Source organism: Globicephala melas, chromosome 19, assembly GCF_963455315.2.
Source record: "Globicephala melas chromosome 19, mGloMel1.2, whole genome shotgun sequence".
In the NCBI taxonomy this organism is placed as follows: Eukaryota; Metazoa; Chordata; class Mammalia; order Artiodactyla; family Delphinidae; genus Globicephala; species Globicephala melas.
In genome coordinates, this window is record NC_083332.1 from 12,490,506 (window position 1) to 12,513,013 (window position 22,508).

At 51.8% G+C, this 22,508-nt stretch overlaps 1 protein-coding gene across 7 annotated transcripts in view; it reads left to right on the forward strand.

Annotated features, from left to right (window-relative positions):
• AKT2 (AKT serine/threonine kinase 2) overlaps positions 1–22,508 on the forward strand; it is a 52,131-nt gene that overhangs the window by 10,500 nt on the left and 19,123 nt on the right. For 4 of the 7 annotated variants that reach the window (XM_060288363.1, XM_060288360.1, XM_060288362.2 and 1 more), the window contains 3 exons: positions 8,887–9,016; positions 18,050–18,178; positions 19,660–19,775. In XM_060288363.1, coding sequence (XP_060144346.1) covers positions 8,971–9,016; positions 18,050–18,178; positions 19,660–19,775 — 291 coding nt within the window. In that variant the 5' untranslated portion in view covers positions 8,887–8,970. Of the gene's footprint in view, positions 1–7,779; positions 7,919–7,971; positions 8,117–8,886; positions 9,017–18,049; positions 18,179–19,659; positions 19,776–22,508 lie in introns of those variants that run through there. The other 3 variants (XM_060288361.1, XM_060288365.1, XM_060288366.1) reach the window with 3 other exon arrangements.

The window sequence follows — 22,508 nt, forward strand, 5'->3', positions numbered from 1 at the left end:
TTTTTGTTTCCCCTCCACTTGGCAGAACTCTGAGATCAGAAGCTGTGGTTCTGTTTGCCACCCCCACCCTGAATTGATGAAAGCTCTGGGCCTGGCCCTGGCTGTGTGGGGCTGGGGACACAGTGCAGACCAGGACAGGCCCTGTCTCTGCCTCGCGGAGCTCTGAGTCTGGTGTGGGAGGTGGATAATTAATTATACGAGTGACTGAGCACGGTAGAAGTGGTAAGTGCTGTGAGGGGACAGGAAAGCCGAGCTCTGAAGGTCTGTGACTCGTGAGGCAGGGGGCAGTCAGGGCAGGTTTCCCTGAGGAAACAGGGATTTGGCAGATGAAGATGGGTGGGGGACTAGCATGTGCAAAGGCCCTGGGGTGAGGGAAAGAGGGCGAGCAAAGAGCTAAGGGGACAGTGGAGGGGCAGGGAGAGCATGCTTACCAATGAGGCTGGAGAACAGGCAGGGGCCACCTCAAGTGGGCCTTTGTGGCCTCCATAAGGGCCTGTGACGTGATCCCAGAGCAGAGCTGTTTTTGGAGGGTCCCTCTAACTGCGACATGGTGCTCTCGAGTGTTACGGGTCTGTGGCCAGGCAGACTCAAACATTTGACATGATTTCTGTGGGTGCTGAAAGGCGGGCAGAGCAAGGCAGTGTGGGGCTGGTGGCAGGGAGGAGAAGGAAGTCTGCTCTGGTGCTTATTCTTGTCCCAGTATTGTTTGCAGCCCACCCACGCCTTCAGCCTGCCTCCAGTCTTACCTGCTCCAAGTAGACAGATGGGGCAGTTGTGGGGAGCATGTAGTGCTCAGGAGAAGAAAAAGTGTCTTCAATACTGCCTTCTTACCAAAGAGACAGTATAGGTAAAAATTCACATTACAGAAGCGTGTCATGTAGGAAGTGATGGTCCCCATGTCTCCACCTGCTGGGGAAATGCTAACACCTGATAGGTGTTGAGCAGTCATCGTATTGGGCTCTGTTTGAAGGCCTTTATGTGGATAAATTCATTTAATCCTCACAGCAGCCTTGGACCTTTGCTCCATTGTTATCTCTAACCTTCAGATGAGGAAACCGTGGTGGAGAAAGGGGAAGTGATTTGCCCAACGTCACACAGCAAGTGGCGGAGCTGAGGTTGAAATGCATTTGGTTCCCGAGGTCACCTTCACTCCTGCTCCCATTATTCTGCCTCTGTTGGCTCTTTGGCACAGTTCCTTCTCTGCACATGACGTTTAACATATACCTCGTGCCCTCCCATGGAAGACACCGTTCCCTGTAAGATCCACTGTTGATCACATAACCACTTTTCTGAAAAGGATGCTGCAGATGAAGTTTATACGTGGTTTGTGAGATGCACGTCCATCTCAGTATTGTCAGCCTGTGAAAAAATAAGCATATCGGAATTGAGGTGATGTGGTGCATACACGTTTGTGCTTCAGAAAGGGGTCAGGTCGATGTTGTCTTGTGCCGTGAGCACACTGAACGCTGACAGGCAGTGTCAGCATGTCATGTTGAGGTTGCATCATGTTCTCTCTGGTGGGTGGACCTTCACCGAGGGTTGGGTGCTTTGCTGGGCTCTTCCCACACATGAGCCTGTGATGGAGGCCCTGCTGTCATCCCCATTGCATTGCAGAGAAAACTGAGACTTGGGGAGGCTATAAAGTTGACGGGCAGGGACGTGAATCCAGGTGTGCCTTAACTCCACAGGCCACTTGGGCCCCTGTGGTCCCAGCCCAGCTCCATACTTCCTGATCAGGTGATGGGGCAAGTTATTTCACCCCTGTGACTTAGTATCTTCATAAAAATGGAGATGATAATAAGAGTGCCTTGGGAATTCCCTGGCAGTCCAGTGGTTAGGACTCTGCTTTCACTGCCTGGGGCCTTGGTTCAATCGCTGGTTGGAGAACCAAGATCCTGCAGTCCGTGTGGCGCAGCCAAAAAAATGAAAAAGAAAAAGTTTAAATATAATTATAGAAGGAGATGGAAAAAAAAAAACACTCAGCTAAAGAGTGCCTGCCGCATAGGGTTTCTGCGAGAGTTGAATTCTCATGTACAAAGCACTTAGGTGTGCCTGGCGTGTGCCAGGTGCTGCGTAGGCATTGGCTCTTTCGTACTGGCATCATATTAACCATTGTGACGATACCAGACCCTTGTTGTGGGCATTTAGTTTGCTTCCTGGGTTTCACTATTCCAGCAACAGTATTCTCAGAACAGCAATTCTCACCGAGGGGATGGCTTTGCCCCCAGGGGACATTTGGTCATGGCGGAAGACATTTTTGATGGTCAGAACTCCGAGGGAGGTTGAGCTGTTGGTTTTAGCAAGTAGAGACCAGGAATGCTGCTAAAACCTCTTACAGTTGGCAGAACAGCCCCATGACCAGAATTATCTAAATGTCACTAGTACCGAGGTTGAGTAACCCTGCCTGAGAACCTGTGTGCACCTGCATAAGCGTTTTCTGCAAGAGAAATTGCTCCAAGGACATGTGCATTTTCCACTTTATCAGTTTTGCTAAAGTGCCCGCACAAAACACGGGTCCAGTTCACAGAGCTGCGGGTGGTGAATGAGGGAGTCGTTCCTCTTGCCCTGTGCGCCTTTCCTCCCACATTCCCACCGGCAGACACTGCCTGTCGAACCACAGGTTCATATTGTCTTTGAATTTCTCTCCTGAGCAAGTCCTCCTGGGACTTGTAGGTGCGGCGCAGATTACAGAGCAGGTGACAGAGGCTCCTGGGGGGTCAGGGTGTCAGGACGGAGCCCCACCCCATTGTCTGCAGCTGCAGGAGATGCAGAGCCTCTGCCTCCCCCTCCTGCCTCCTTATCCCATCTGTGCTGTCTGGCATGGAAAGCAGGTCAGGGAGAGGGGGCGAGAGAAAAAGGACTTGACAAGGGGCAAGGAAAGGAATTTAACTTACTTTGAACGTGTTCTGGGCCCAGAGCTTCACTCTTACTCACGTTCATTCCACAGATAGTTATTAAGTGCCCACTGTGGACCTAGCACTGCTCAAGGTTGTGAGGATCGGGTTCTGCAGTGCCCGAGCAGGCCAGAGCGCCTGCCCTTACCATGCTGACATCACAGTGGAGAGAGGTCGACAGTAAGCTTGTAAACAAGTAAATATGTACAGTCGAGGCGGTGATGATGAGCGCTTTACTTTCATAAAGGATAACGGGAGGTCCTCTTGACCACGGAGGGTATGGAGGCTTCACGAAGAAAGAGACATGTGAGCTGAGGCTGAAGAAAGTGGGGCAGGGTCCCACGGATACTTGGAGAAGACACTTATGACTGAGGGGGCAGCATGTGCAAGGGCCCCAAGGTAGGGGGTCCAGGTGTGTTGGAGGCACCGGTGCCATGGAGGGTTCAGAGAGGTGAAGCGGGGGATGATGCAGAATAGGGTCCTGGGCTCCTGAAAGGACTTTGGCTTCTTTTACTTTGGGTGAGATGGGGACTTGGGAGGGGTTGAGCAGAGGAGAGGGTTTGCTCTGACTCAGGTGGTCACAGGGTCCCAGATTGTAGGAGGGGCGAGGACAGGAGCACTAGAGCTGCTCATCTAGGCCACACGGTCCCTCTAGTAGCAGGAGCCACTGTGACCTTAATTTTACAGATGAGAAAAGAGGTTTGGGAGGACCCTTTCCAGGACCCAGTCCCTTCCCAAGGCTACCAGCTAGGACGAGGCAGTCATCTGAGGGCCTGTCTCCCGTGGCCCTGTGTCATCCTGTAAATCACCTCTAATGGACGTGACTCCAGCAAGGTGAGATGAAGCTTCTGAGAGAGCTACAGTTTGGAAACCGTTGAGAAATAAGACCTCCGAGGCAGACAGAAATAAAAAGTCCTAAAATTAGGGACTTCCCTGTCGGTCTAGTGGTGAAGACTCTGTGCTTCCAATGCAGGGGGGACAGGTTCGATCCATGGTCGGGGAACTAAGATCCCGCATGCTGCGCGGCACAGCCAAAATAAAAGTCCTAAAATTAAAAAAAAAAAATTACTAGAGTGTTTAAGACATACACTAGAACGAGTCAGTGATATCCATGTACTTAGCAGATATTTAAAACATCAAACCTTGCCCTTAGGGACCCATCTCCAGTTACCTCTCCTTTCCCTGCTCAGAGCTGACCACTGTGGATGGTGATTTTCATTCCCTTTCAGCTTTCTTCTGTGTTAAACATACTCACCAACACTCCAGCCTTGCCCCTCCGGGGTGCACGTCCCTCCTCCGGCCAGATCATTGTACAGATGGGAGCGCTAAGGCCAATGAGGGTGTCGCTTGCAGCCGCACAGCCAAGAAGCAGCAAAGCCTGCGGCTGAAATCCAGAGCCTGCGAACCCCAGATTCCTCTTCCTTATTCATTGGTGACTGGCCCTGAGGTGAAAATCCAGGCAAGCCAGCCTTGGGGTTGGGGGGAGCCCCAGAAGCCAGGAGGCCTGATTTTAGCTCCCCTATATCTTCTGGACTCCCAAACCCAGGTTGTTTTTTATTGTGACTTCATCATAAAATACAGAAAAAGATGTTCAACGTATTTTATACAGTACAGTATAACAAATAACTGTAAAGCTGTGATTCTCTGTAATCACAATAGAACATTGTCAGCTCCCAGAAACCTCCCCCCTCTGTTACTCCCAAATGTAACAACTCTCCTGACTTTTGGTTATTTGCTTCCTTGACCTTCTGCACAGTTTTACAAGTGAGAAACAAATGGTGTCATGTTGCCTGTTGTGAACTTGCTGTCCACGGACTCATACTTGGTGTGTCATTTGGCGTCTGGCTTCTTTCACTCCGTGTAAAGTTGTTACGCTTCATCCCTGTTGTAGGTATCAGTAGTTTGGTCCCTGTGTGGTGTTGTGCTCTATGAATTTTACCTTAGTTTGTCTATCCATTCTCCTGTGGGTGGATACCTGGTCTGTTTCTAGTTTTGAGGTTACTGTGAATGTTGCTGCTGTGAACATTCTAGTGCATGTCATTTGGTAAACAAAGGCACTCATTTCTGTTAGAGGGCTGTGGAATTGCTGGTTCATGGGGTAGTTTTTAATTGAGTTTTAATTGTTACTGCCAAACAATTTTCCATAGTGGTTGAACCATGTTATACTCCCAGCAGTACCGATTCCTTTACGTTTTTGACAACGCTTGGAGTTGTCAGTTTTTAAAATTTTAGCCATCCTGGTGGGTGGTTTCAATTTGCGTTTCCCCATAACTAATGAAATTGTGTGCGTTCCTTCATTGTGTGAATGTCCTCTCCTTTGAGGTGCCCTTGCTCTTTTCACCTTGCCTCCCAGGTGGCTCACCTCTAACTGACAGCTGTAGCTCCTGCCCAGACCCTCAGCGACTGAAGCCCAGACACCCTACGGAGCAGTGGGTGGGGTGGGGCCATGCAGACACTCCCCTGCTGTGCTGATGCCTGGCTTCCAGAGGCAGGTCTGGGTGTCCTCCATCGGGAGCTCCCCAGGGAGCAGGCCATCTTCTTGGCTGTGGTGATGGTGTTTCGTCACTGCAGGACTGCGTCACAGATACCTCAGCTGACGTGCCACCCTCAGCGGGAGGATGGGCAGGATCCAGGCAGGATGCAGGGGCTCTTTCAGTTCCTCCCCCACCCTCGCCTGAGCTGCTGCTTGCTGGCTTTTTAGTTGCTGAAGTGAGAATGTAAAAAGGGGCTCTGGTGTGCCGAGCTCCTCAGCTGGGAGACCCAAAGCAACCAGTTCCCCTCTCTCAGCCTCTGCCCTGCCCTGGGCATGGTCATGGCCCTCTGGTGGGGTGGTTGGAGTGATCAGGAGAGGCTCTGGAGGAGCGCCCTCACGCTCAAGGCCACCCAGCTGGCATTGGCTCCTGGACTCTGCAACCCTGACCACTCTCGGCCACACCCGGCTGCCTTCACCTCTCTCTGATCAGCCACGTGTTTGGGTGTTCACTGGGGGCCAGGCAGTGGGCCGAGCCTCTGCACACAGTGGGTGCTTTCATGCTGCTGACAGCCCTGGTGCTGCTGAATCACGGAGGCTCCGAGAGGTGAAGTTGCTGGGCTGGGGAGGGCGGGGAGGGGAGGGGAGGGGAGAGCTGAGATTGGACACGAGGCCCCTGTCCTTTACACATCCACCCTTCCTTTGGACTCTGGGTTCTCCATCCCAGCCCTGTTTGGTAACCCAGCCCTATTCTGAGCTGAGCTCGTACCAGGGGAAGGTGCAGTGTTGGCCCCCGTGTTGGAGAGGAATTCCCTAACTCCCCACCACGCCTGCCTCCAGGCCCAAGTGTGCTCCCTGCCCCGGCTCCTTACCCTGTGCCAGCCACATTCCCCAAGCTCCTTCCCAAGCTTCCTCAGGGGCTTTGCACTTGCTCTTCCCCTGCCTGAAATTTGCTCCCTACACGTTGGCTCACCTGTCCCTCATACAGCGTGGCTAACACAGCACCCATTCCCTGCCCTCCTTTCCCCTGTTCATTTTTCTTTGCTGCCACCTGACGTTGTGACCTGTGTACTGTCTGCCTCCGCCACTGGAATGTGAGCTTCCTGAAGGCAGGGGCTGTGTCTTAGTGACTCTCTGTCTCTGGAACCCAGGACAGAGTCTGGAGCTTAGGACATGCTCAGAAAAAGATTGGTGGCATGAATAGATTCTGGAATTGTTTCTGAGGCTGTGTCCGGTCCTGGGCTGGGGATCTTCTGGGGAGACTTGGGTTCGTTCATTGTGCATTCAACAGAGAGCCAGACACCGGGCTGGTGCACTGAATTAGTGTTTAGAGGTGTGGGGAGAGTTGACAAGGAGGTGCATGCAGAGGACCCAGTCCAGCCTCTGAGGTCAGGAAGGCTTCCTGGAGGAGGCATTGGTTCAGCTGAGACCTTAAGGAAGAGGGGGAACTCACAGAAGGTGTTGGGGATGGAGGCCAGAGGGAAGGACCTGAGTGCCAGAAGCCTGGCAGAGAGTGAGGGTCGGGGAGGAGGGGCTGGGGAGGTGGGTAGTGGCTGGTGTGGTAACCATTGTCACGGTCATTAGCCTTTCTTGAGAGCTTTCTAGGTGCCTTTCTGCTTATGCCGGGCCTTCTTGTGGGAAAGGACCTTGTTCTGTGTTCTGAGCACACTGGGGAACCATGGAAGGGTTTTGAACAGAGAGGGACAGGGTCAGATTTAGGATGGAGTACAGGGGTTGAGAGCACAGGCTGGGAACCCAGGGAGAAAGCCAGGGTGGGAGGGGAGGCAGGGCAGGAGAGGATCAGGAAGCTGGTGGACGGGCAGAGAGGACAACGGTCGGAGCAGGGGTGGGAAGCAGCAGAGGCCGGGGCCTGAGGGGCCTGGAATCCCAAGCTGAGGAGCCTGGCTCTTTCCCGAGGCCCCGGGGAAGCCACGGGTCAGATTTGAGGGTACCTCTAGGTGCTGAGGGAGACAGATGGGAGGCTGGGAGGCTGGGGAAGAGGTGGGGTGAGTCCTCCTGGGAGAGGACAGCGTTGGACCTGAGCCACGTTGTAGGGAGGCTGGGGTGGAAACCCTGGTCCCATTAAGACTGAAGCACAGATTGGTGGATGTTTGGGAGCGAAGATCTGGAGGTCCTGGGTGTGTTCAGTCTGTGGGTGTGAGCCCCGGAGGTGCCAGCCATACCTGCTGGGGGACAGAGCCCCTGCTGGACCCTGTCTTTGCAGCTCAGAGGCCAGAACGTGATTTCTCCCCCGCTGTTTACTTCCCTGTCACTGTCCATCTTGTCTTCCTCCGGCTTCCTCCCACTTACCTCCCTTCCCTCTGCCTGGGGCCCGGGCAGCCTGCCACCGTCACATGCCAGGCAGTAGTGTGTCCAACCCACCAGCTCCCCTGGGGCACAAGAGAAAGCTGATGCCCACGGTGTCCCCAGAGCCAGCTGCCACTTCTCTGGGGGCCACCGTAGCTCCTGACCTGCTGTCCGCAAATAACCCCAGGCCAGGAAAGGCGAAAGGCGCCTTGAGCTCCATGGCCCCTGTCCAGGCCTGTGGCTCCAGGTAGGGGCCCAGCTGGTGGCTGCCTTCCCCCCTTTCTGCCCTCTGCCCCGGGAACCTGAGACGAAGCAGCGGCCTCGGCGTCCGTCAGTCTGTTGGCTGCTGGTCCCTGAGGACGGAAGCAGAGGTCTCTGGGAGGGGACCAGGGCCTCGGTCAAGCCCCCAGGACTGGCTCCTGGGCCCCAGATAAGTGTACACGCAGTAGGTTCCTTTCTTGTTGAAGATCCGGAGCACTGAGACCTTGCTTTCCTCTGTCATCTGGTGGGGACAAGGGGACAAGGAGGGAACTGAGGCTGTGGGAGTGATATGAGGTGGCCTGGTGCCGGGGTGGGGTGGGGTACTCGGTTTGCTAAAGGTGGCAGGTTGGTGGCTCCTTGGTTTGGAAAGGAGAGAGTGAGTGAGTGAGTGAGAGAGAGCGAGCGAGAGAGGGAGTGTGTGCATGTGCGTGTGCGTGTGCGTGTGCGTGTGTGTGTGTGTGTGTGTGTGTGTGTGTGTGTTTGGGGCTGGCAGGCAGGTACTGGTGGCTTTGAGCACTCCCTCAGGTGCCCAGGGCTGTCTGATTCAGCCCAGGTGACCTCAGCGCTGGGGCATGGGAGTGACGCAGGGGGCGGAGCTGCAGCTCCTCACCTGCCTCCCGCCCCACCCCGCCCCGCCAGGAGTGACGGTGGGTGGAGGGGCTGCCTCTGCTCAGCACGGGTGTCCTGAGTGTCCGGGCACAGGCCAGGGAGCTGTGCTCCTTCCAGAGTGGGCTCTGAGGGCAAGCTCGTGTCCTTTCCCCCAAAGACTGGGCTCCCTGGGGACATGGCCACCTCTTCCCCCTCAGCCTGGGCCCCAGGGCAGGTCTCGCCCCACCCGCCCTGGCTCCACCCTGTCAGAGCAGCCTGAGGGGCCTCAGAGGAGGGCTGTCCCGAGGGAAGGCGCAGAGGCCCAATCCCCCTCCCACTCTGACAGGCTCCTCTCTTGTCTTGCAGACCGTGCTCTGTCCACCGCACCTCCTGCATGTCCTGCTGCCCTGAGCTGTCCCGAGCTAGGTGACAGCCTGTCACGCTGCCACCATGAACGAGGTGTCTGTCATCAAAGAAGGCTGGCTCCACAAGCGCGGTAAGGGGCTGCTTTTGCCCACAGGATTGCGTGTCTCCCCTTTGCGCCCTGGCTCTCCTGGCAGCTGTGCCCTGAGAGGCAGAGGTACAGGGTCTTTACCACCTGAGGAGCCAGCATTCCAAGCCCTGCCTGCCTCCCTCCCTGCCCCTGGCCAGTAGCTCCTTACCAGCCCATTTCATGGGATCTTTGAAAGTAGTCTGGACAGAGGGACTGTGGCTGTGCCTGGACCTGAGCCTCCAGGCCTAGCTGGACCTCCTGCATGAGCCGCCAGGCCACGCCTCAAGTTCTGCCTCTGCATTAGTGATCCTGTTTGTAGCCCCATTTTATAAATGAAGAAACTGAGGCTCAGAGAGGGTCAGTCACTTAACTGAAGTAGCACAGTGAGGTGATATTCAGCATTTATTCATTCAGCAAATACTCATGGAATGTGTGGTATGCTGGACTGGCCGCCCCAGGCTCCGAGGACGCTGTGGTGCCCTCGTGGAGTTTGCAATCCGTTGGGGAGTGGGGACAGACAGTAAACAGATAGACAGACATCATGTCAGGCGGCGAGTGCCGTTGTGAAAAATAGGAGCTGTGAGGGAGAACAGGCTGGAGAAAGATGGGGTTCAGTGGAAGCGGCTCTGAGGAGGGGACAGTGAACAGAGGCCTGGAGGAGGTGAGGGAGCGAGCCACACGGATAGACAGGCAAGGGTGTTGCAGGGAATGAGACAGCAAGGACAAAGGTGGGACTGTGTCTGGACCGGAGAGGTGACCAGTGTGGCTGGCGCAGAGCGAGCGAGGGCGAGCTGGAGGAGGTGGGCAGAGCGGTGACGCAGCATCAGACCGTCCGCCCTCGACTCCATGGAAAGGGCTTTAACTCTCCAGGCGTTCAGAAGCCCAGGATGTTGTGAGCCGGCGCGTGACCCGGTCTGCTTGTGCTGGTGGGCAGCTGAGAAATGCGGTCATTTACAGGGAAGAGACTAAGAGACTAGACCCTTAGGCCCCAGGCCCCTGCCCCAGAACCAGCACACTTAACGCCCACGCTGCCGTGTGCAGCGGCAGCTAGGAAGAGGCACGTGCTGGGAGTCAGCTTGTCCAGGCGCCCAGGAGCGAAGGAGGCAGACTGTCCTGGCTTCCGCAGGCCTTCCCCTGCGGAGGGGGACGCCAGGCCTGGGGGTAGCCGCTCTGTGCGCTTTCATTCACTCAGCAGACATCTGTTGAGCAGCTCCTGTGTTCCAGGCACTGTTCTAGGTGCTGGAGACACAGCAGTGAACCAGATGAGCCAAAAGTCCCCATCCTTTTGTTGATGTCTAACATTGCGGGGGAGAGCCCATGGCACCTGAGTAGACAGGTGTGAGCAGGAGGAGGGGTGTGAGGGGGGCTGTCCCAAATGGGGTGGTCAGTGAGGATCTCACTGAGAAGGGGGGTTTGAATAAAGATCTGAAGGGATGCGGGAGAGTGAGCCCCACAGTTAACTGGGGCAAGGGCGAAGGGGACAGCCCATGAGTCCACAGAGGGGAGTGGGCCAGGCATGTTTAAAGGGGGCGAGGAGGCTGGTGGGGCTGGCCCTGTAGAAACTGGGAGACGTGCCCGCCCATCCTGCCCTGTCCCAGCCCGCAGACATGGAGCAGTGATGAGGGACGGAGGTGGCTCCCCAGGCCAGGCCTCCCCCATCACACTGAGCGGGGAGAATCCTTTCCTGCTGCCCTTTCCAGCAGGGTGGTACTCAGGACACCTTGGCCTACCCACCCGATTGGGCCCTGAGTGTGGGGCTGCTGACGGAGCTTTCTGAACCTTGGCAGGCGTCAGCCCTGGCTCTGCCACCTCCTCTCAGTGTGACTGGGTAAACTGTGTCATCTCTCTGAACCTTGGTTTCACATCTGTAAAGTGGGTCAACAACCCAGGCCTCTGAGATTGTCAGCTTCATGAGGGCAGGGATTTTATCTGGCTTGTTCACTGAGATGTCCCCAGTGCCCTAGAAAAGTGCTTGGCATGCAGTAGGCACTCGGTAACTGTTGAATGAGCGTTTGGGATTGTGTGTGTGGATAGTGCGAGTGTGTTAGGGTGTGCCGGGGTCTCAGGCTCCTGTTTCCGTGGCCCGTGGCTCGCTAGGCTGGGTTGGCAGAGCCCTGAAGGTGGCCCGAGAACTGTGGCCGGGGCAGGGCTTTGTCTCTGGCATCAGTGCTGATGGCATTAAGTGGATCTCAGCCCCTCCTAGACCTTCAGTGTCTCCACTTACCTGCATGGGCCCAGACAAGCTGCTGAGATGACCACCTGCCTTGGGTTTGTACCATAGCTACACACATGCGTGAGTGTCACTCCTGGGTCTCTCCAGTGCCTGTCCTTCTGAGCAGCAGCTGGCAGAGGTGGGTAAGGCAAAGTGGGCCCTGCAGCTGTTTGGACACCCCCGCTACCCCACCCCACCCCACCCCTGGTGGTTGACATAACAGCAGCTCCGGCTTACTGTGTGCCCACTCTGCCAGGCCTGGGGCTCTGCTCTAGGCAGACCCAGTTTTGTTGCATTTCCATTACTGCCCCGTCAGGTGGGCACCGTCTCGCAGACTAGGAAGCTGAAGCTCGGCAGGGAGACTGACTCGCCTGAGGTCTCGGCAAGGAGGTGGTGGTGCTGAGGTTCAGGCTCCAGCTCCTGAGACAGCTCCTGGCTCGCATGCTGCCTCTTGCTCAGCAAGGTCCACTCAAGGAATGGGTCCCTTATTCCACGTGCAGGTGTCCTTTCTGACACAGCCTCAGCATACTCTCTCCCAGGCCCCACCAGGCCAGGCCCCGTCTGCCAATTTAGAGGCAGACAGCGTAGTGGTCAAGAACGTGGACTCTGGACAGAGCAAACCTGGGTTCCAATCCCAGCTCTCCCGGTCAACAACTGTGAGCCTCAGGCAGGTAATGAAACCTCTTTGTGCCTCAGTTTCCTCACTTGTAAAATGGGATTGTTGTGAGGATATTTTTCCTTCGAGGTTTCTTTTTTTTCTTAGCTTGTTATCGATACATAAAGCACCACAGGTAAGTGCCTGGATTATAAGCTTACCCCCAAACCTGTGTCCAGGGCAGGAAATAGAGTCAGTCAGTCCCCAGAAGCCCCTGTGCCTCTCCCAAGCAGTAACCACTCTCCCAACCTCCAACAGAGTAGATGAATTTTTCTAGTTTTGTTTTTCTTTCTAAAATTGAGGTAAAATTTACATAACACTGAATTAACTGTTTTCAAGTGCACAATTCAGTGGCCTTTAGTACATTCACAGTGTTGTGTAACCACTACCTCTGTCTAGTTCCCAAACATTTTCATCTGCCTGAAAGAAAGCCCTGTACTTGTTAAGTAGTCAGTTCTCATTCCCCCTCCTCCCAGCCCCTGGCAGCCACCAATTTGTTTTCCGTTTTTATGGATTTACTTATTTTGGACATTTCATATAAATGAATCATACAATATGTGGCCACAAAAGTCTGGTTTCTTTCACTTAGCATAACTTTTTTTAAAAAATAAATTTATTTATTTTTTTATTTTTGGCTGTATTGGGTCTTCGCTGCTGCTCACGGGCTTTCTCTAGTTGTGGCGAGCAGGGGCTACTCTTCGTTGCGGTGCGCGGGCTTCTCATTGCGGTGGCTTCTCTTGTTGTGGAGCACGGGCTCTAGGCGCGCGGGCTTCAGTAGTTGCGGCACGCGAGCTCAGTAGTTGTGGCTCACGAGCTCTAGAACGCAGGCTCAGTAGTTGTGGCACACGGGCTTAGTTGCTCCGCGGCATGTGGGATCTTCCTGGACCAGGGCTCGAACCTGTGTCCCCTGCATTGGCAGGCGGATTCTTAACCACTGCGCCACCAGGGAAGCCCCCAGCATAATGTTTTTGAGGTTCATCCATGCTGTAGCACGTATCAGTACTTCATTCCTTTTTTTTTTTCTTTTTAAATTTATTTATTTATTTTTGGCTGTGTTGGGTCTTTGTTGCTGCTCCCGGGCTTTCTCTAGTTGCGGTGAGCGGGGGCTACTCTTTGTTGCAGTGCGTGGGATTCTCATTGCGGTGGCTTCTCTTGTTGGGGAGCACGGGCTCTAGGCGCGCGGGCTTCAGTAGTTGTGGCATGAGGTCTTGGTAGTTGTGGCTCGCAGGCTCTAGAGCGCAGGCTCAGTAGTCGTGGCGCATGGGCTTAGTTGCTCCATGGCATGTGAGATCTTCCTGGACCAGGGCTCGAACCCGTGTCCCCTGCATTGGCAGGCGGATTCTTAACTGTGCGCCACCAGGGAAGCCCCTTCATTCCCTTTTATAGCCAAACAATATTCCATTGTATGAATATACCACATTTTCTTTATCCGTATGTCTGTTGATGGACATCTAAGGTATTTCTGCCTTTTGGCTATTGTGAATAGTGCTGCTATGAACATTTGTATACAAGGATTTGAGTACTTGTTTTCAGTTTTGGGGGGGTATACACCTAGGAGTGGAATTGCCGGGACGTATATATCTCTTAGATTATTTATAATCTATTATATATAGTTAGATAATGTGGGTAAGAAATGTATAAAACCTGGGTCATACATTCTGTATGTGTAATGTACAGTGTATTCTGTATTTAACTTTTTGAGGAAGCGCCAAGCTTCCACAGGGTTGCACCACTTTACATTCCCACCAGCAGTGCACAGGGTTTCCATTTCTCCACATCCTCACCCACACCTGTTCTTTTTCTTTTAGTTTTTTTGGTTTTTTTTAAATAAAAGCCATCCTGGTGGGTATTAAGTGGTATCTCGTTTTGATTTGCATTTCCCTAATGACTGATGATGTTGAGCATCTTTTTATATGCTTGTTGGCCATTTGTATATCTTTGGTGAGATGTCTGTTTAAGTCCTTCACCCTTTTTTTTCTTTTAAGATTTGGATAAATTATTTTTATTTTTATGCCTATTCATATCTTCTTGTATTGATTATGTTATGTATGTATTTTAAGATTTTAACTTCAAAAGTGTCAATACTGATTTTTGGCATATAGTTCATAGTTTTATACAATCAAGTCTATCAAGTTTTTTTGCTCTTTAATTTTTTTTTTTTTACATCTTTATTGGAGTATAACCATTTTACAATGTTGTGTTAATTTCTGCTGTAAAACAAAGTGAATCAGCTATATGTATACATATATCCCCATATCCCCTCCCTCTTGCGTCTCCCTCCCACCCTCCCTATCCCACCCCTCTAGGTGGACACAAAGCACTGAGCTGATCTCCCTGTGCTATGCGGCTGCTTCCTACTAGCTATCTATTTTACATTTCGTAGTGTATATATGTCAATGCTACTCTCTCACTTCATCCCAGCTTACCCTTCCCCCCCCTTCACCCATTTTTTAATCAGACTGTGTTTTTATTGCTTAGTTGTAAGAGTTCTTTATATATTCTGGATACTAGACTCTTATCAGGTATACGATTTGCAAATATTTTCACCCATTCTGTTTGGTTGTCTTTTTATTTTCTTGATAGCATCCTTTGCACAAAAGTTTTTTATTTCAGTGAGTCCACTTGATCTATTTTTTCCTTTGTTGTCATATCTAAGAATCTGTTGCCAAGTCCAGTGCCACGAAGATTTACCCCAGTGTAGTTTTCTAAGAGTTTTATAGTTTTAGCTCTTATATTTAGGTAGATCCACTTTGAGTTAATTTTTTTATATGGTATAGGGTTCCAACTCTGTTCTTTTGCATATGGGTATCCAGTTGTCCCAGCATCATTTGTTGAAGAGACTGGCCTTCCCCCCTGGAATGGTCTTGGTATTGTTGTTGAAAATCAGTTGCCCATAAGTATGTAGGTTTATTTTTTGACTCACAGTTCTACTCCATTGGTCTATATGTTTATCTTTATACCACACTGATTTGATTATTGTAGCTTTGTAGTAAGTTTTGAAATCAGGAAGTATGAGTCCTTTTACTTTGTTCTTCTTTTTTTTTTTTTTTTTTTTTTTGTGATACGCAGGCCTCTCACTGTTGTGGCCTCTCCCGTTGCGGAGCACAGGCTCCAGATGCACAGGCTCAGTGGCCATGGCTCACGGGCCCAGCCGCTCCGCGGCACGCGGGATCCTCCCAGACTGGGGAACGAACCCGCGTCCCCCACATTGGCAGGCGTACTCCCAACCACTGCACCACCAGGGAAGCCTTGTTCTTCTTTTTCAACATTGCTTTGGCTGTTTGGAACCCCTTGCCACATGAATTTGAATTCCATGTAAATTTGAGGGTTGACTCTTCCTCAACAGCAAAAAAGGCTATTGGAATTTTGACAGGGAATGTGTTGAATCTGTAAATGGCTTTGGATAGTATTGTAATCTTAATATCAGGTCTTCCAATCCATGAACACAGGATCTTTGAATTTATTTAGGTCTTTAATTTCTTTCAGCAGTGTTTGTAGTTTTTAGTGTATAAATCTTTGCCTCCTTGTGCTGTTGTAAATGGAATTGTTTTCTTAATTTCCTTTTTGGATTATTCATTGCTGGTGTATAGAAACAGTTTGTTTCTGTGTGTTGCTTTGGCTGAATTTGTTAGCTCTAGTAATTGTTTTGTGGATTATTTGTGATTTTCTGTATATAAGATCATGTTATCTGCAAATGAGATACTTTTACTTATTCCTTTTCAAGTTGGATACTTTTTATCTTTTTCTTTTTCTCTGGTTAGAACTTCCATTACAGTGTTTCATAGCAGTGGTGAAAGTGGACATCTTTGTCTTGTTCCTGATCTTAGGGGAAAGTTTTCATCCTTTCATCATTGAGTATGTTGTTAACTTGTGGGTTTTTCACAGATGTCCTTTATCCTGTGGAAGAAATTCCCTTCTCTTCCTAGCTTACTGAGTATTTTTATCATGAAAGAGCGTTGGATTTTGTCAGATGCCTTTTCTGTGTCAATCTGGATGACCTTGTGTTTTTTACCCTTCATGATATATACTGCATTGATTGAGTTTCATGTATTTGAACCACCCTGGCAGTCCTGGGATAAAACCCACTTGGTCATGGTATATAGTCCTTTTATTGTGCTGTTGAATTTTGGGTTTTGCTAGTTTCTGAACCTTACATACATGGAATCATTTAGTATCTACATTTGAAAGAATTTAACAAGTTAAAACCTATAAGATACTTAGGACAGTGCTTGGCAGGCACAAGGACAGTGCTTGGCAGGCACAAAGTACCGCTGATAGTACTATCTGATCATCATCATTAATTGATGGATATCCTCATAAGAGGAAACAAAGACATAGAGAAGTGAGGTGACTTACTGGAGCGCACCCTGCCGTGCTGCCTCTCCACGTGCTATGTGAGTGAAGGGCCTGGCACACTCTTTGCTTGCCCAGTGGACTGATGATAAAGAGTATTTATTGATTTATTGGTGTGCTGGGCCCTAGCTAGGCTGGGTGCTTTATGTGTGCTTTATATTTGAAATCTCATTTTTTTTTAGCAACTTGAGATATAATTCACATACCATACAATTCAGCCATTTAAAGTGTACAGTTCAGCAGCTTTTAGGGTATTTAGAGTTGTGCGTCCATCACCACAGTCGATTTCAGAACATTCTCACTACCCTAAAAAGGACTCCCCCTTGGCCATCACCCTCCAATCTCCCCCCAGACTCGCCCCCTCCTCAGCCATAGGCCACCACTGATCAACTTTTCAGATCTGTAAGTTTCCCTATTCTGGACATTTTATGTAAATGAAATCATATAATTTGTGATCCTTCGTGACAGGCTTCTTTCACTTAGCATAAGGTATGATTCATCAACCTTGTAGCATGTATTAATACTTCATTTCCTTTTTTTTTTTTTCTTTTGGCCGCATTGCACGACATGAGGGATCTTAGTTCCCCAATCAGGGATCGAACCCGTGCTCCCTGCACTGGAAGTACGGAGTCCTAACCACTGGACCACCAGGGAATTCCCAATATTTCATTTTTTTTATGACTAATATTAATATTCCATCGTACGGATATGTCATGTTTTGTTTATCCATTCATTAGTTGATGAACTTTTGAGTTTCCACTCTTTGTTTTTTTTTAAGATTTATTATTTATTTATTTAATTTATTATTTTTGGCTGCATCGGGTCTTAGCTGCAACTGCAGCACACCGGATCTTCGTTGAGGCGTGTGGGATCTTTCGTTGAGGCATGTGGGATCTTTTGTTGCAGCACATGGGCTCTTGCGATGCGGTGCTGGGCTTCTCTCTAGTTGTGGCGTGCAGGTTTTCTCTTCTCTAGTTGTGGTGCATGGGCTCCAGGGCGCGTGGGCTCTGTAGTTTGCAACACGCAGGCTCTCTAGTTGAGACGCTCGAGCTCAGTAGTTGTGGCATGTGGGCTTAGTTGCCCCGCGGCATGTGGGATCTTAGTTCCCCAACCAGGGATCGAGCCCGCGTCCCCTGCATTATAAGGTGGATTCTTTACCACTGGACCACCAGGCAAGTCCCTCCACCCTTTACTATAATGAATAATGTTGCTGTGGACATTTATGTTTTTTGTGTGGATATATGTTTCACCGTCTTATTTTAGTCCTTAGCAGCCCTCTGAGGAGTGGGTCCTTCTAGTGTGCACCTGTGTGTATGTGTGTACAGGGTGCCTGGATATTCATGGTTAGAAAAAATGGAAGGGGTCAAGGAGCATTTGGAGGGCACAGCAACAGTTATACCCCGCCTGGCACAGTGTTTTGACATTTGATCCACCTGCACAGCTGTACTGGTGAATACCCGCCCATGGGATTTGGCCTTACAGGGCCACAGGGCATGTGTGTTTGGAAGCCTGGGCCTCCCCTGGGACTGGGCCACGCGCTGGCAAGGATGGCTCACTGCTGGACACACGCTGAGGCAGCTGGTGCCCTGAGGCGCTGCAGCAGGCGCCTTCCTGCCAGGCATGACCTCTGGATCACTGGGCCCAGCCCAGTGCCCAGCCTGCACTAGCAGGGGCCACCTCGAGGGTTTCTCCAGGAGAAGCACCCTCCTGCCCACCCTCTTGTCCATCCTCCTCCCAGTGTGGTGCCCCTTGTGAGGCACTGCCACACTGGGCTGGCTGCCCTGACCTCTCTCCCTCCCGCCCTGCCTTCGTACAGGTGAATACATCAAGACCTGGCGGCCCCGGTACTTCCTGCTGAAGAGCGACGGCTCCTTCATTGGATATAAGGAGCGGCCCGAGGCCCCCGACCAGACCCTGCCCCCCTTAAACAACTTCTCTGTTGCAGGTGCGTCTCAGGGGCTCAGAGAACGGCTGGCAGGTGTTGGGGACACGTGGGGCTTGATCATTCTTGGGCTGTGGGCCTGTCTGGGGCCTCTTTGCCCTCAGATCTATTTCGCACCCTTTCCCTGCTCCACCGCTGTGTTACTGGGCCTGGGGGGTGTATTGGTCAGCAGTGGAGAGCGGGAAGCAGAGAGAAGCTGGGGCATTTTCCGGCCTTCTGTCCCCTCTGTGGTACCCGAAGTGGTGCCTTCCTGCCAGACACTGACCAGTGAAAGCTTGGCCGGTGCAAAGCCCTTGCCTGGGCCTCACAGAACCTGCCCTCAGCCCGCTGCCACCTTCCTTCCCTGCTGACCTGATTGGTCACCACATCCTTGTCCCACCTCCTTAGAACATTTCAAAGATGCTCACCTCCACCGCCACCTCGTAGCCCAGACCACTGTCCCCCTCCCCACTAGCTCCCTGCTCTAGCCTCTTCCCCAGCCTCGCCTCTCTAGGCCACCCGACCTGGTCGCTCTGCAATCCAGCCCCCACGCCCCTCTCTGTCCTGCTTAAAGCCTTGTCCTGGTGGCTTTCCTGTGTGCTCGTGACCCCCACGTGGCTGTCCCCAGCCCTGGCTTCCCTCCTGAACTCTCCCCACCTGCGCCAAGGAGCTTCCTGCATGTTTCTCCCTGGGATGCCCACCGTGGGATACCCAACGTGTCCCAAACTGGCCTTTGGGTCTCCTCTCCCTCCCCAACCTTCTGCTCCCCATCTCCTTCTCTGGGAGGGCCCTGTTGCCCCCTCATCCTCAGGCCAGAGGCCAGGGTGTCATCCCAGATGCCTCTCTGTACCTCCTCTGTGGCCCATCTACCTGTCTTTCCCTCCCCTCCCCTGCCGCACTCCGGTGTAGCGCCAGCCTCCTGGGCTCCCGACCTCCATTCCCTCTCGCCCTCTGCACGGCAGCCAGAGGGATCCGTCTAAATCTGTTCATGTCCCTTCCCTATTTAAAGCCTTCCACGGCTGCCTGCTGCCCTCAAGACAAAGTCCAGATTCCTCGCCATGCCCCCTGAGCCCCGCAGGCTGGCCTCTGCTCACCTCTCCAGCCTGTCTCTCACTTCTCCCCGCCTCACACGGAATTTGCTCTTCCCTAAGTAAGCTGGGCCCTCTCTCACCTCTAGGCTTCTGTATACGACGCACCCTTCTGCCTTCAGAGCTCAGTGCAGAGATGCCCCTTCCTCAGGGAAAGCCTCCTGAGCCCCTGGGCTGGGTTGGCTGCCTCTTAGGCTCCCCACCCTGGTCACAGCCCCGACCACTGAGCCATCACTGGAAGGGCTGTCTCCTTTCCACATACGCACACTGGACCTTGAGCCCTGCGGGGCAAGGCCAGGGCTGTCTCGGTCACTAAAGTGTCATGGGGCTGGCACACAGGAGGTGGCTTGGGGAATGTGGGGTGCAGACTGGCAGGGCTGTCCCTTTACCCTCCCGGCTCACATCCCTCTTCTGCAGAATGCCAGCTGATGAAGACCGAGAGACCGCGGCCCAACACCTTCGTCATACGCTGCCTGCAGTGGACCACAGTCATCGAGAGGACCTTCCATGTAGACTCCCCGGATGAGAGGCAAGTCTGGGCCTCTGTGTGGCGGCCCTTTGAGAGCGGCCAGGCTCTGTGTGAGGAGAAGGGGTGCAGATGGATAGATTGCCCTGAGCCCCTCCTTAGGAGTTTCCCATCTCAGCCCTTTTGCCAGCTAGGACGTGCAGGGCTTCTCAGCCCACAGACTCCCGTCCACACCGCCCCGTGTCCTCAGACTGGGGGCTGCATTGGAATCGCGGGGGGGGCTTGTTAACAGTGAGGCGCTCTGGGCCACTTCGGGGCCTCTGATTGTCTAGAGATCTGCAGAGGGTCAGGGAGCTGCATTTTTAATGAGCATCTCCATTAATTTCGAGGCAGGTGGTCTAGAAACTCAGTTCTCTAAAAGATCAATTTAATAATCAGAAGAGATACAGATTCACCTAGTTGAGAAATCAAACAGCAGAAGGAGGTGTCTAGTGAAAGCTTCGCTCTCACTGTAGCCCCGTAACACCCCACCATCCCTGACCCGCAAGTTAACCGCTGTTCTTACGTATCCTGCAAGAGCTTCCTCACCGTGAACGCAGACAAGCTCACTCAGATAGGACTCCGGTGCCCTGCTCCCCTTGTTTTTTCTTTTTACACAAAAGGTGGCATTGTACCCAAACTGTTCTGAACTTGCTTTTTATTTAATGTATGTTGGGGACTCTCTCTACTTCAGTATATATAGAGTTGCTGCTGCTGCATTTTTTTTTAACAGCTGCACGTCTGTGTCCCCAAGTTTGTTTAGCAGTTCTTTATTCATGGTGACTGGGGTGGCTTCAGCCTTTTGGGCTCATTAGAATAATGAGATAATTATAATTAGATAAGCAATAATTAGATAAGCAGTACCTTGTGCTTATCTTGTTCGACATACTTATAGTTAAATCTGTAAGATGAATTCTTAGATGCGGGATTGCTGGGTCACAGGGGAATATGCATTTGTAATTTTGAGAAATGCTTCTTTTAGGCCATGTCTAAGAGTGTCCTCACAGCCTTGTGTTTTCAAACGCTTGGATTTTTACCAAACGTTTGGTGAGTTTGAGTGTCCTTTCGTGTTCAGGGGCCATGTGAGTTTCCCTTTCTGAACTGTCTGTTCATATCCTTTGTCTGTTTTTCTTTTGGGTACTTGGTCTTTTGCTTATTCATTTCTGAAAGCTCTTTATAAGAGAGCTTAGATCTTTGTAATGAGTGGCAAATATTTTTCCCTCACTTTGTCCCTTTGGCTTCACTTTGAGAAATATTCCTTTAGCTTGTCTGTGGGGTGAGGATTCAGCTGATCCTCTGGAGAAACCTAAAACAGTGCCGTCCAAGAGGAGTCTCTGCCATGATAAAAATGTTCAACAGCTGTGGCGTCCAAGAGGGTAGCCACTACTCACATGTGCCTGTTGAGCATTTGAAATGTGAAATGTGGCTAATGAGACTGAAAATGGAATTTTGTATTTTATTTAATTATCTTAAATTTTTAAATAGCCCCATATGGCTAGTGGACAGTGCATTTCTAGAGCATACACAAAACAGTATCATAAGACATATTACTGTAATCTATACTGTAATTGTCATTGCAAAGCTTCCCAAGATTAAAAATATACCTGCCCCACCATGGGGAACAGGGTGACCATCGCAGGCCCGCTGAGGTGTTACTCAGATGAAAACTGGGCACAGAAACATGGACTGCCAGTAAAAGCAAATTGAGACCGGCAGGTGCATAGGGTCTAGGTGTTGGGCTGAGTTTTGAGGGATGGGTAGGAGTTGGCCATGGAGATAGGAAGAAGAAGGTGGCTTCAGGAAAAGGGACCAGCATGTGAAAAGGCCTGGAGGCGAGGCAGCTTGTCATTCCAGGGACAAGAGGGTTAAGCATCACTAAAGAATCAAGGGCCAGGGGTCTTGGAAGAGGGGAAGTGGAGGCCTTGAAGCTGGCAAGCTCAGCTGGCGCCTGGACTCCAGATGGAGGTCCCCACAGGGCTTGGCAAGCAGTGAATCGATTGGGGTTTGTCACAGGGTTGCTAAAAGATTCAGGGGGATGATAAACAGGAAGCCCTTGACTCAGCAGTACCTGGCACACACTTCGCAAGCCTGGAGAAGGAGCAGTGGGGAGCTGGCAAAACGTTTTAGTAGGCGAGAGACCTGCTGCAGTTTCCATTATAGGAAGATACCATGCTCTTTGGCGTGGGGAAGAATCCCTTTACTAAGACTGTGCGGGCTAGAGAGCCCCCAGCTTCCTCCTTCTCTTCGTACCTGCCACTGCCACTAGAAAGAAATCTGATAGGATTGCTCTGAGACCAAACCCCAGATTGCTGACCTTAACCCCAGGGAAGGTGTGAGCCAGAAACCCAGAAGAGGGAGGCTGCTCTGCTCGTGGCTGTCCTCACTGCCCTGCGCAGGCCTGAGCCTGGGGAGGGGTGGGGGTGGGGTGAGGACCGACAGGGGCCACGCTGGTGACTGGTGGCTGCCTGGATGCTGCAGCGGCCTGCTCACTTCCTCCCCCAGTCAGCTCTCCCCGGGTCACCTAGAGCGATTCCCCTACTCCCTGCCCCAACTTGTTGTTTCAGGTGGACAGAACAGTTGAAAGAACAGTATCGTAAATGAGCAGCTAGATACCCTGCACCTAGGTTCAGCAATTCAGCGTCTGTCATGTTTGCCTCATCTGGCTGTGTTGCTTTTTTTTTTTTGCGGTACGCGGGCCTCTCACTGTTGTGGCCTCTCCCGTTGCGGAGCACAGGCTCCGGACTCGCAGGCTCAGCAGCCA